The sequence below is a fragment of the Raphanus sativus genome, chromosome 6 (assembly GCF_000801105.2).
Source record: "Raphanus sativus cultivar WK10039 chromosome 6, ASM80110v3, whole genome shotgun sequence".
NCBI lineage: Eukaryota > Viridiplantae > Streptophyta > Magnoliopsida > Brassicales > Brassicaceae > Raphanus > Raphanus sativus.
This window is the reverse complement of record NC_079516.1, coordinates 40,901,897-40,915,492: the sequence shown is the minus strand read 5'-3', so window position 1 is coordinate 40,915,492 and position 13,596 is coordinate 40,901,897. Positions and strand designations below refer to the sequence as shown.

The 13,596-nt window shown below is 37.1% G+C and overlaps 4 protein-coding genes across 5 annotated transcripts; 2 read left to right on the top strand and 2 right to left on the bottom strand.

The window, feature by feature from the left end:
• Positions 1-3: 3 nt before the first annotated feature.
• Positions 4-2,012, top strand: LOC108806333 (uncharacterized). 2 transcript variants are annotated; one of them, XM_018578422.2, is made up of 7 exons: positions 4-161; positions 354-672; positions 783-919; positions 1,089-1,242; positions 1,322-1,405; positions 1,503-1,592; positions 1,692-2,012. In XM_018578422.2, exons 2-7 carry the CDS (start codon positions 385-387, stop codon positions 1,815-1,817), a joined length of 879 nt encoding a protein of 292 aa, XP_018433924.1. In that variant the 5' UTR covers positions 4-161; positions 354-384; the 3' UTR covers positions 1,818-2,012. The 2 variants fall into 2 exon arrangements, with proteins under 2 accessions (XP_018433924.1, XP_056843529.1); XM_056987549.1 differs by lacking the exon at positions 4-161 and adding an exon at positions 169-202.
• Positions 2,013-3,508: 1,496 nt separating this feature from the next.
• On the top strand, positions 3,509-7,754 carry LOC108806561 (probable LRR receptor-like serine/threonine-protein kinase At3g47570). Its single transcript, XM_018578706.2, has 2 exons — positions 3,509-7,132; positions 7,224-7,754. The coding sequence occupies exons 1-2, from the start codon at positions 4,465-4,467 to the stop codon at positions 7,583-7,585; spliced, it is 3,030 nt and encodes a 1,009-aa protein (XP_018434208.1). The 5' UTR covers positions 3,509-4,464; the 3' UTR covers positions 7,586-7,754.
• Positions 7,755-7,907: 153 nt separating this feature from the next.
• LOC108806562 (uncharacterized) lies at positions 7,908-8,892 on the bottom strand. The gene has a single exon (XM_018578707.2). The coding sequence runs from the start codon at positions 8,782-8,784 to the stop codon at positions 8,014-8,016; it is 771 nt and encodes a 256-aa protein (XP_018434209.1). The 5' UTR covers positions 8,785-8,892; the 3' UTR covers positions 7,908-8,013.
• Positions 8,893-9,185: 293 nt separating this feature from the next.
• Positions 9,186-12,081, bottom strand: LOC108807363 (wall-associated receptor kinase-like 8). Its single transcript, XM_018579639.2, has 3 exons — positions 11,007-12,081; positions 10,812-10,913; positions 9,186-10,546 (listed from the first exon to the last, which is right to left on the bottom strand). The coding sequence occupies exons 1-3, from the start codon at positions 11,887-11,889 to the stop codon at positions 9,339-9,341; spliced, it is 2,193 nt and encodes a 730-aa protein (XP_018435141.1). The 5' UTR covers positions 11,890-12,081; the 3' UTR covers positions 9,186-9,338.
• Positions 12,082-13,596: the final 1,515 nt, after the last annotated feature.

Below are 13,596 nucleotides of genomic sequence, written 5' to 3'. Positions count from 1 at the left end.
ACACGCGCTCCCATAATATAATAATTAGATTGATTCTGATTTTTTTCTCAGACCGAACACAGAAACAAGAAAAACAAAACACGAAGTTTTCGTTTGAGAGCTCAAAGGTTCCAGATTTCAAAAGAGCTTCTTTTTTTTTTTTTTTCCAGAATCATTTCTAGGTAATGTTGATTCCTCTCGATTATCGTGACCCCTTCCTTCTGTATGTTTTATTGTTCAATTTTTCCTTGTGCGATTGAATTTTTCATTTGTAAGAATATTAGGGTTTCATTCTGGAGATCGAAAACCGTTTTGATTTTAATTGGGATCTCTAGTGATGATTTAATTAGATGTTACCGTGTTAATTGTTACAGATCAATAGGCGGTTCTGTCATTGGTGAGAAGATGTCGGATCATCTGAGTTTATGTACGGATCGTCTCATAACGGGTGAGAGCTTGGAGTCAGAAAAGGATTGTGGAGAAAGTTCTTGTCCTCAAGGCGGCAGAGATGTGGCTTCTTCTTCTTCTTCTTCGTCTGCGTCTGTCGATGAAGCTGAAGATGCCAGGAAGTACTATGCTGTTGTTGCTGCAGAAGAGGAACCGCTTCTCCAGTCTGTTGAGTGCCGTATTTGCCAGGAGGAAGATATCACTAACAACTTGGAGGCTCCTTGTGCTTGCAATGGCAGTTTGAAGGTATATAAAAAAAAAACTATGTGACTTTCTCGTATAAGATTTTTTTTTTAATTATTATATTCCATTTTGTTTCATTTGTTCTTTGTTTCTGACTTTAACGACTTTCGCAGTATGCGCACCGCAAGTGTGTTCAGCGTTGGTGTAATGAGAAAGGCGACATTGTCTGCGAAATATGCCACCAGCCTTATCAATCTGGATATACAGCACCTCCACCTCCTCCTCCTGATGAAACTATAATTCACATTGGGTAAGTTTTCTGAATATTTGTTTTTTTTTATTGGTAAAAAACAATTAGAAATATAATATTCTTTTGAGAGATGTCTTCATATCTATATATATATTTTTCCTTAATCTTTTGGTATTTAAGTATTTATCTCGTTTTTGATTACCTCCTTCATCCTCAACGCATCATGTAGTGAGGATTGGGAGACTGGAGTTCACTTGGACTTGAGCGACCCGCGCATTCTAGCAATGGCTGCAGCAGAACGTCATTTCTTGGAAGCTGACTATGACGAGTACACCGAGTCTAACTCAAGCGGTGCTGCCTTCTGTCGCTCTGCTGCTCTCATCGTAAGCTCTCAACTTCTCTTGTTAATGTTTCTCCAATCATCTCTTTTTTAAATGTAACGCCCTCCATCTGTTATTGCAGCTGATGGCACTTTTACTGTTAAGAGATGCACTAAACCTCACGACTAATCCAGATGACGAGGATGATCCCACTGCCTTCTTCTCTGTATAACCTTCTCTCTTTACTTCATACCGTTTCTGAATACATTTCTTTGTTAACGTTTGATTGATTTTCTTCTTCTTCTTCTCTGGGTTTTCAACAGCTTTTTCTTCTTCGTGCTGCTGGTTTTCTCCTGCCATGTTACATCATGGCATGGGCCATTGGAATTCTCCAGCGCCGGAGGCAAAGACAGGTGTGAACATGAATTAAAAATTGCTCTCTTAAAAATTGTAAAAGAAAAAATGCTCATTCTAACAGACCGAGACACTTTTGTTTATAAATGATATATCAGGAAGCTGCTGCTCTAGCTGCCGCGGAAGTTGCCTTCATGATACACGGTGGTGTGCCTCAACGCAGGGGACTTCATTTTGCTTTATCGCCAGAGCAGCCGCCAGTATCCAACCCAACACCAGTCTGATCCTTCTCCCAGCAATGATTCTCCGGTAAGACTATTAAGACAAAACCCTGAACTTGGTTGTAAGAACTTTCCACCTACTTATGCTTCTTCTTCACATGTTTTATCATTTTGCTCGTATGTTTATGTTCTCTGAATCTGTTAAATGTTACTTCTCTACTTTTAAATGTTGGCAAAGCTCTCGGGGCATTATGTACAGTTTTATTGTTACTATGGTTTTTTTCTGATATTAATATCGTCCAATTGAAGACTAAATAATTTTGATTAAATGAACATACGCAAGATTTAGATGTAGCATATATTAACATAAGGAACGAAAGAACAAGAAAAGAAGACTTCTTCGGAACGACGGTCTTTATGAACTCCATAATTGTTGAACCAATTGATTTTACGGTTTTACTGTTAGGTATTGATGCAGATAAATACCTATTCTATTATAAATAGCTTGTTGTTAGGTATTCATGCAGATAAATACCTATTCTATTATAAATATCTATACTATTATTTGAGAATCGTTATGTTCTCCATGGTTTTATTTATTTGTCATGTTTTATTAATTTTTAAAAGATACTTTGTTTGCTTATTTACCATGTTTTCTATAAATATATATTATTTTGTTTATTTGACATATTTTTATTAACTTTTAGTAGTTTTTTTCTTTCTTGAAACAACTTTAGTAGCTTATTTATATATTCTTATGATTTTAGGTTCAGTCATTAGTTTTATCAAATATATTTTTTGAATTTTTAGTTTCTAAACAGTTTTTAAGATTATTTAATAAATATTCTCATTATCTTTAAAATAATTATTCTCAGATATTGTCAAAATTAAGCAATAGTTATATATATATATTAATCTTATGTTTATTTAGTAATACTAAATCGTATAATATTTACTTGTGTTCAACATAAATTTTGGTTTTATAAAAAACAAATCTCATGTAAATTTCTGTTTTTATATAGTACAATAAATTATTTTATAATACAGATTTTTGATAATAATTTTTTATTTGTTCATAATATTATATTAATTTTTTTTGTAATTTGATGTAATTGTACTATTCCTATATTGAAATGTTGTTTTTTTGTTAATTTATTTTAAAATGAAATAACATACTAAAATTCTTAAATTTTTACATTGATTTTCTATGAATTATTATTAGTTTTGCGATATTTTGTCTTTTCAAAATTGAAATCTTGAAATTTTTATATATAACTAAAGTAAATAAGATAATATAATATATATTATATATTTCAGTTTGTATTTTCATTTTCAGCACAAAAAATAACAAACATTGTAATTAACTATTTAAATTGATTTTAAATATAATGACAAAATTTGTAATAAAAATACAAATAAATATGGATGATTGATTGTAGTGGTGGATACTCTGGATATCCAAAACTTAGTCTAAAGTAATTAATATATGTTATTATATTATATGTAATATATGTTATTATATTATATGTAATATAATATAATAACATATATTAATTACTTTAGACTAAATTTTGGATATCCAGAGTATCTACCACTACAAAATGTTAATATGTGTTATTTTGGATATAATAACATATATTAATTACTTTAGAATAATATAATATGTGTTAAAAAATATATATATATATATATATATGTTAATCAATCAAGTTTTTCTTTGCTCAAAAAACTCACAGCAGAAAAATATCTACAAAATCAAAATATGACCATTGAGAGTTTTACAAAGTTATAGTAAAATAATTTACAACAAAATAATGTACAGATTAAATTTACAGTCGAAAACATAAATTTAGAGTTCATTCGAGTCACCCATAGATGTGTATTCCGTTCAATGAGAATGCATCATTATATAAAACGCAGCTTTTGCGGTTCATAGCGGTTGTTGGCGTTTCGAAACAATCACAGAAAACGTTACAAATCGCTTCAAACCGTTCTGAACCTCTTAAAATCAAAAGCTGGTTCCAGCTAGCGTTTGCGGTTGCGGGCGGTTGCGGGAAGATAATTTTTTTTCTTTAAAAACATAATAAATAAAAATAATATTAAAAATATTCAATAAAATTTTAAATTGAAATAATAGAAATTGTAAAATGTATTCATATTATATTTCAATTTATATTATAATTTTTTTAAACCAAAATATTTTCTATAAATTTTTAAAAATTTATAATATGATTTTATAAATATAAATTTTATATTTATCATATTATTATGATTTTTAATATTTTTATAATTACATAAAATGTAAATATTGTTAAATTATTATTTAACAGATGTTGCGTTTGGTAGTTTACCAGTCATAAGAGTCCCGCAAACGCAATAATTTCTAACAGTTGTACCAGTCGTACAAATCTCTAGAAAACGCTTAAAACCGTAACCATCCGCACCCGTAAACTCCCGCGACCGTAACTGCAACCGCTGCGGTTACACCAGTCAGACCCTAAGCCTATCAACTAAAATACAATTCCTATATTCTCCGTATACTCCAACGTTCTGTCATTTCAGAGAGTGATCTGACATCGCTTGACTTGACTTCCATTATGCAAAGGTCTTCTTACAATTCCTCTATTCGTTTCCACCTAGTAAGTTGCACTACCACCACTTGCATTTCGTTAGTCCCGCAATACTCATTCTCCTCCAAAGAAAAAAGAAAATGAGACTCTTTGTTTTACTTCTTCCCTTCATTTCTCTTACGTTACTTGACGCATATGATTTTACCGATGAAACTGATAGACAAGCGTTGTTGGTGTTCAAGTCTCAAGTTTCTCAAGGCAAAAGAGTTATTTTGTCTTCATGGAATCACTCATTCCCTCTATGCAACTGGTATGGGGTCACATGTGGCCTGGAACACAAGAGAGTCACACGTTTGGACCTTGGAGGATTGCAATTAGGTGGAGTTATATCACCATCTATTGGTAACCTCTCCTTTCTTATATATCTTAACCTATCCGATAACTCTTTTGGTGGTAACATCCCTCAAGAGGTGGGAAACTTGTTTAGACTTGAATACTTGGGTATGTACTCAAATCATCTCGTAGGAAAGATTCCAACCAGTCTCCCTAACTGCTCTAACTTGTTGATGATTGATTTATATTCAAATCATCTTAGAGGAGGTGTTCCTTCAGAACTAGGTTCATTACCAAAGCTTGTGATTCTATATCTTGGACAAAACAAGCTGATAGGGAAGCTCCCTACCACTTTAGGAAACTTGACATCCATGAAAGAAGTTGACGTTGGAGAGAACAACTTGGAAGGAAAAGTACCAAGTGATATATCAAGATTGACTCACTTGGTGTATCTCGAATTATCAACGAACCATTTCTCTGGTGGCTTTCCTTCCGCCATCTACAACTTATCCTTACTAACATATTTAAACATCTTTACTAATAATTTCTCGGGAAGCCTAAGGCATGACTTTGGTCTTTTGTTACCGAACCTTGAAGAATTAGCTATGGGAAGTAATTATTTCACGGGAAGCATTCCAGCTACTATCCCCAACATCTCATCTCTTGAAAACGTGAGAATGGAGTTTAATAGCTTCACAGGAAGTGTTCCTCCAAGCTTTGGGAAAGTACAGAATCTGCAAACACTAGCACTAAACCAGAACTCTTTGGGAAGTCAATCTGTTGGAGATCTTGACTTCATTGGTGCTTTGACTAACTGCACCAAACTAAAAGATTTAGATGTTGGTGAAAATAGGCTTGGGGATAACTTGCCTACTTCAATTGCCAATCTGTCTTCAACCCTCATGTATTTAAGCTTACATACAAATCTCATCCACGGAAGCATTCCTCAAGACATTGGGAATCTCATAAGCCTAGAAAGACTTTGGTTGGCAAATAATATGTTGACTGGACCCCTTCCAGACTCACTTGGAAAGCTTTTAGGATTGCGTGTATTAGGCCTCCAGTCAAATAGATTGTCAGGACATATACTATTTTCCATAGGCAACAACACTCGTTTAGTATCACTCCATCTGGCTAAAAACAGTTTCCAAGGAATCATTCCTCCGAGTCTTGGTAACTGTAGTTACCTGCTAGATTTAAATCTTGGGTATAATAAGTTGAATGGGATTATACCTCAGGAGATTATGAACATTTCATCTCTTTTTACTCTTAGCATCCCACATAATTTCTTATCCGGCTCTCTACCACAAGATGTTGGACAGCTAGAACATCTCATTAAGCTATCTGTTGAGCATAATAAATTGTCAGGAATACTCCCACAGGGTTTGGGAAGGTGTCTCTCAGTGGAAGAACTGTACATGCAAGGAAATAGCTTTGATGGAGACATTCCTCATATAAGTGGGTTGGTGGGTGTTAAAAGAGTTGATTTGTCCAGCAATAATCTCTCTGGCAGTATACCTGAATATTTTGCAAGCTTCTCCAAATTGGAGGATCTCAACCTATCCATTAACAATCTCCAGGGAAGAGTGCCAACTGAAGGTATATTTCAAAATGCCACAATAGTTTCAGTATTTGGAAACAAAGATCTATGTGGAGGCATCAAAGAAATGCAGCTAAAGCCATGCTTTGGGGAAGCAACACTAATGAAGACAAAGCATTCATCTACGCTGAAGAAAGTTGTGATTGGGGTCAGTGTGGGCATAGCTTTGCTTTTATTGTTGTTGATAGTTTCTCTTACTTGGTTCATAAAAAGAAAGAGGAACGGACAGACGAATAATCAGACTCCTTCCTTAGAGGTTTTCCATGAGAGGATAAGTTATGGAGATCTTCGAAACGCAACAAATGGCTTCTCTACGAGTAACTTGGTTGGGTCGGGCAGTTTTGGTGCTGTGTTTAAGGCATTACTCCCTGCAGAGAACAGGGTTGTTGCAGTGAAAGTTCTTAACATGCAGAGACATGGAGCAATGAAGAGCTTCATGGCAGAGTGTGGATCCCTGAAGGACATTAGGCATCGTAATCTTGTAAAACTGTTGACGGCTTGTTCGAGTATTGATTTTCAAGGTAACGCATTTAGAGCTTTAATATACGAGTTCATGCCGAATGGAAATCTAGATACGTGGTTGCACCCTGAGGAAGTGGGAGAGATTCATAGACCCTCAAGAACCTTGACACTTCTTGAAAGGCTCATAATTGCAATAGACGTGGCTTCTGTTTTAGATTATCTTCATGTACAGTGTCATGATCCTATAGCTCACTGCGATCTTAAGCCAAGCAACATACTTCTAGACAATGATCTAACTGCCCATGTTAGCGATTTTGGTCTGGCTCGTCTATTACTCAAGTTTGACCAAGAGTCTTTCCTAAACCAACTCAGCTCGGCTGGAGTAAGAGGAACCGTTGGTTACACTGCACCAGGTAAAAATATCATACGTATGTAATATATTAATAAAGAAAAATTGTATATGCATATTGCATGGTGTTGTTTATGTGAATAATAATGGTGCAGAATACGGAATGGGAGGACAACCATCAATACATGGTGATGTGTATAGTTTTGGTATTCTCCTTTTGGAAATGTTCACTGGGAAAAGACCAACCAGTGAGATATTTGAGGGGAACTTTACCCTCCACAGCTACATCAAATCTATGTTGCCTGAAAGAGTAATGGATGCCGCTGACGAATCGATTCTTCATAACGGTCTAAGAGTCGGTTTCCCGATCGTCGTGTGCTTGACGTTGGTTTTCGAGGTGGGACTTAGGTGCTGTGAAGAATCTCCATCAAAACGATTGGCAATGAGTGAAGCCACAAAGGAGTTAATCTCAATCAAAGAGAGGTTCTTTAAATCAAGAAGAAGAGCCAGACATTGAAAGCTTTTATGATTTCCACTCTTATCTTTGAAACCTATGAAATAACCGGCTCATTCTAAGAAGCATGTCATATGGTCTCTTTATAATTTGTGGTTTTAGTTTCTAAAGAAAGACATATTTAATGTTTGCAGACAATGTATGAAATGAATGAATGATGTCTTATCAGCTTTATACGTACTAAAGACAATGGAATGCTTTTGTTTCTTATGACATCAAGGTAGCAGCGGCTCTAGCTGCTGCTGAAGTTACTTTCATGATACACGCTGGTGTGCCTCTACGCAGGGGACTTCACTTTGCTGTACCACTAGACCTAATGAATGAATTAATTAAACTCTCATGTAAATTCAGTATTCGTTAGGTGAAACAATACATCCAACAACAACTGAAATCAACAAAAAAAAAAAAGACTACTACTTTCTCAATGACTGTCACTTGATGAACTCCAAAACAGTTGAAACGAGTTGAGTTTGATGCTTGGTATAACCATGATCAGCTTTCTTCACAATCTCCAGCTTGTTGTTAGGTATGATCTTTGCAAACTCCTCAGCATCTCCCGCTGGCACTACCTTATCACCGGAACCATGAACCGTCAAGACTCTGACTTGTTTGTCAATCTTGAGACAAGCTTCATGCATATCCGTCTCTAACCTCTCCATCAAGCTCGCGTGGGTAACACGGAACTCGGATTTGCCCTCTTTAGCATCGATGAATCCTTGCTCCTTGATTCTTTCGAGATACCCATCTCCAAGACGTATGCCCTTTTTCAGATCATAACGTCCCGATATACTGATTACATTGCGGATGTTACCGTACTTGGAGGCGTAGAGGAGCACCACGTTGCCTCCTCTGCTGTGTCCGATAATGGTAGTGACGACACGGTTGGCGTTAGAGAAGTGCTGGATGACGGAGTGCAGATCATCAGCTTCGTACCTGTAGTTACCGTAATTGAAACCGCCTTCACTCTCTCCGTTACCAGAGAAATCAAAACGAAAAGCGCTGGTCCCTTCTTTCTCTAGAGCAGCAGCCACATTCTTGAGGATCGTGTTGTTCTTGTCCGATTTGAATCCGTGGCATAACACCACGACTTCTCTTGAACCAGTTTCGTGAAGCAGACCGACGAGTTTCTCGTTGTGGCTGTTCTGAATCTCGATCTTCTGTTGTTGCGCACATTCTGAGTTCCCCTCGGGAGATGAATCCATTCTCAATCTGTTTGATTGTTATTAGATCAAAGGTATCGTCGTACAATAAAGTGAAAAACCCTTGAGGGCCTAAAGCACACCTTTATACATACTGTCGTAAAGACTAAACCTAAATGAAAAAGGATATTTATCGCTTCCTTGAGTAATTTTAAGAAAGAGAAAAAGGAAAAACCACTTTTAAAAACACTAATAAAAGTAAATTTTAATATCCAGTTATCGTTTTAATTTTTAAGGGGTGTTATGATTTTAAAAGAGTTTAAATTCAATCATAATCTCATATATTATTCAATTAATGATTCTAAACTATGAGGCTGTTTCCTTTACTTGCTTTCATTGCTCTCATGTTAATTAATGGAATCACCATTTTTTTGGACAGATCCGATATTGTTTACACAGAGGTCTACCATGTGTATATACCAAACACGTAAAAGATAAAATGAAAAGAGTTAAGCAAATGGTTCACACAAGTACTAAGACCTTGAAGGTTTGATTGTATATCATTAGTTTACTGAAGTATTATATCTTGGAAGGTGAAGAGTTTTTTGCTTTTCCAGTCACTGTGTCGTGTGAATCATGAGTGGTTTTGAGTCCGGTGAGAATGAGCTGTTTCCAACGAGTGTATACGGAGAATAGTAACTAAGAGACATAGTCTCCGGTGTTGCGATCTGGATGTATGTGTGCTCTTCGCAATTTTCAGCTAGGTTTTGAGCGCCTTGTTTCTTGAATTGCATCCTATCCAGTTCGATGAAGACGTCTCTCATGGTAGGGCGATGTTCTGAGTTCAAGCTCAAACAACTTCTTGCAAGTTTGGCTACTGCAAGGACTTCCTCTTGGTCACATTCCTCCTCCATGCGAGCATCGAGAATCTCATGAAGTCTGTCATTCCTCATGGCTTCGAGGAAGTAAGCTCCCAACATCTTTACCTCTTGTGGCCTGAGAACGGAGACGGGTTTTCCTCCGGTTAAGAGCTCAATGAGCACAACCCCAAAGCTGTAGACGTCACTCTTCCCTGTGAAGTGGCTTGACTGGAGGTACTCTGGGTCTACATATCCAACTGTTCCTTGCACTACTGTCGTCAGGTGAGTATCGTCTATACCAACACATCTCGAAATCCCAAAATCTGATACTTTTGCGCGGTGCTTCTCATCCAGCAAGATATTTGTTGACTTGACATCTCTGTGATAAATTGGAACAGAGGCGGCTGAATGCAGGTAGGACAGTGCATCAGCTACTTCGCAGGCGATGCAGAGACGTGCTTTCCAAGTCATTGGGAAATAATCTGACGGGTTTTGCAGATGATCGAAAAGGCTTCTGTTGGGAATGAACTCATACACCAACATAGGCACCTCTGTCTCAAGACAACATCCTAAGATCCCAACAACGTTTCTATGGTTAATCTGCGATAAAAGGATGATCTCATTGATGAACTCTTCAAGATTCTCTTCTTTCAATGCTTTGGACTTTTTGACAGCGACGATCATCCCATCTTCCAACATTCCTTTGTAAACTGTACCTTGCCCGCCTTGACCTAGTACTCTGCTCGCGTTGAATCTGTTTGTTGCCTTCTCCAGGTCACTGGAGCTGAACAGTTTGGTTTTGTTGACACTGCCTTGAAGTGAGAACATTTGTTGCTCTAATAACAAACCTCCATTTCGTTTGAAGAACTTCCTCTTCTGCTTGGCTGCTTTTTGCTTTTTATTAACCTTGCATATCCACCACGTTCCAACGGCTAAAAGTAACAATCCAGAGCTTAGAGTTCCACCTAAAGAAGAATTTTTTAGAGCATTGTAAGTTGATCTATTCAGAGTTCCAATCTAGAAAACGATGGGACTACGGTGAAGCCACCAGGATTCGAGTCCCGGCCCTAGGAAATTAACATTTCGCGTGGAACAGAAGACCGACACGTGACAACACGTGACTAATATGGACCACTTATGTGGAGTCAGTATACTTCTCTATAATTCAAAAAAAAAATAAAGGATGGGACTATGCATGCAGGAAACAGTAGTAGTTATATAGTAACTTGCCTAGAATGGCAGGCCATGTTTTTTCACATCTGAATGATCCAGGCACATTCACACACTTGTTCTTTCCACACACACCATATATAGTCCTGCACTCATCAATGTCTACGGAAGACGAAACAATACAAAACTAAATTAACTATCATAAGTATTGGATGGAAGCTATATCCAAAATGACAAGTAAGCTTATACACACACCTTGACATCCACCAGGTAAATAAGGATTTCCTTCATAACCAGATCTACACCTGCATTGATACTTATACTGATCATCCGTGCGAATCACGCTTGTGCTTACCTCACATTTTGAACTCTCTGGAACGGTGTTGGGGGGAACTTCGAGACGCCATTCCAGATCCATGGTAACTATAACATTCTCCGTTAGATCAGGTGACGTGAGCGTGTAGTTAGAGAAGTCCTCTCGTGATAAGTAGGCCTCCTGACATACGTTTTTACCAGGTTCCAGTTTCTCCACTGTTGAATCATACACTTGAAGACCCGGCGGAATTTTGGTCTGGCAGCACTTATATCCGACACAGCTCTTGTCAGCATCTTTGTAATACCGATTCTCTTTCCCACATCTCGCTTCACATCCAACAATCTGTGGCCCTGTTCCTACCATCATCGCTTTGATGTTACATCCAACAGCTGTGAACTTGTTATTGTCTGATATGAAGAACGGACTCCCCGTTAGATTCAAAGATTGGACATCTTTCTTTCCATATGAACAGCCTGAAGTCTTCCTTGGACTCTGAATTTGAAACCCGTTGCTCTTGTGAGAACGGTCCTCATAGATAAAGTCATCTGTGAGGGAAAACGAAATAACGTCCAGTCCGATGCTTGGCAGGAAAGGAAAAGAGAGGTGTAATGAGTGGTTGCAGACAACCTCGTACCATTTGCTCTTGTAACAACCTTTGCCTATCCCAAAAGGGTAAGGAACACGAGCACCAGCACGATCGCACCGGTCTATGCAATCAGGTAATGCAACAGGGAATTCATGATGGAAAGCAGAAGCAACTATGTATCCATGGATTTGAAACAGGAAAATTGCGAAAAAGAAACGTTTCAGATCACAATCCATTCTTTCTCTCACGAATCAGAAGCTCTTGTCAGGTTCATGTTCATTACCTCTCTCTCACCCACACACACAAAGAATCTAGTGCTTTTCTCTTGTGCTTTCCTTCAACTGCTCAAGTAATCAATAGTGAAAGCAACCGTGGTGTCGCAGTTACATCAACGAAGACCTTGAGCTCTTGACCCGTGTGAATTGGGCACCGTAGAAGACAACGCAAACCAAAAGTATATGATGAAACATTGCTTACTTCAAAAAAAAATATTTTTAAAAAATTAATGAAAAATTCTCTTGGATGGCCTTTTTGGTTTACTTTTACAAAATAACTATATATAAAATAGTTTGTATAAAAGACTAGTTATTGTATCGACAGTTTTATATTTACACATTTAACATAAATAATAAAAGAAAAACTGTTGTAAAAAAATATCAAAATTTTGAAAAACTATTTTACATTATTTATGATAAATTTAGTAAAACACTATATAATTTTTATTTGGCTTATGACATCAAAAACTATTGGCACGGATGATTATTACATATCAACGAAGACTTTGACTTGTATGAATTTAGCCTATCTAAGCAGGTACGTTCAGCTCCATACATATATATATCATGAAGATAATAAAGAGGATAATGCCTCTTAAAGTTGTTCAAAAAAAAAAAAAGAATGCCTCTTAAATGTCAAATATGACTTGTATGATTTTGGTCTGGCTCGTCTTTTACTCAAGTTTGACCAAGAGTCTTTCCTAAACCAACTCAGCTCGGGTGGAGTCAGAGGAACCATGGGTTACGCCGGACCAGGTAAAAATATCAACATACATAATTTTATATGAAGAAGATTAGTATAATTACCGGGCCCTGGGGAATGACCCACGAAGTGGGGAACCCCAGGATTATCAAAAAAAAAAAAAAAAAAAAAGATTAGTATAATTATTCGGCATGACAGTTGACCGGATGAGATAGCCCACTTGGTAAGAGCCTTGGGGGCCAATTGTCATGCCCCCGGGTTCGACGCCAACACCCAGTACTGCTGGTGACACGGAAAAGGTCCAGTACCGCTGGTGACACGGAAAAGTAGTTTCCCCCGCCTGCCTGACCGGGCCCTGGGGAATGACCCACGAAGTGGGGAACCCCGGGATTATCGAAAAAAAAAAAAAGATTAGTATAATTATTCGGCATGACAGTCTTGTGGTTTATGCCCTTTATGTGAATTATGGTGCAGAATATAGAATGGGATGGTGATGTGTATAGTTTTGGAATCCTCCTTTTGGAAATGGTCACAGGAAAAAGAACAACCAATGAGTTATTTGAAGGGAGCTTTACTCTCCACAGCTACATTAATCTATCTTGCCTGAATGAGTGCTTAACATTGGTTTTTTCAAAGTCGGTTTTCCGATTGCTGAGTGCTTAACATTGGTTTAAGGGGTGTCATGATTTTAAAAGAGTTTAAATTCAATCATAATCTCATATATTATTCAATTAATGATTCTAAACTATGAGACTGTTTCCTTTACTTGCTTTTATTGCTCTCATGTTAATTAATGGAATCACCATTTTTTTTGGACAGATCCGAGATTGTTTCTTTCATCTTCCAGAAATATTGAGCGGTGGACTTACCCATGTCGTCTCAGGGAAACTTACCGGTCTAGGGACCAAACTGTGAGTAAAGGTCAACATTGACGACAAAAGGAACTTTGACTCCTCTTTGTGAAT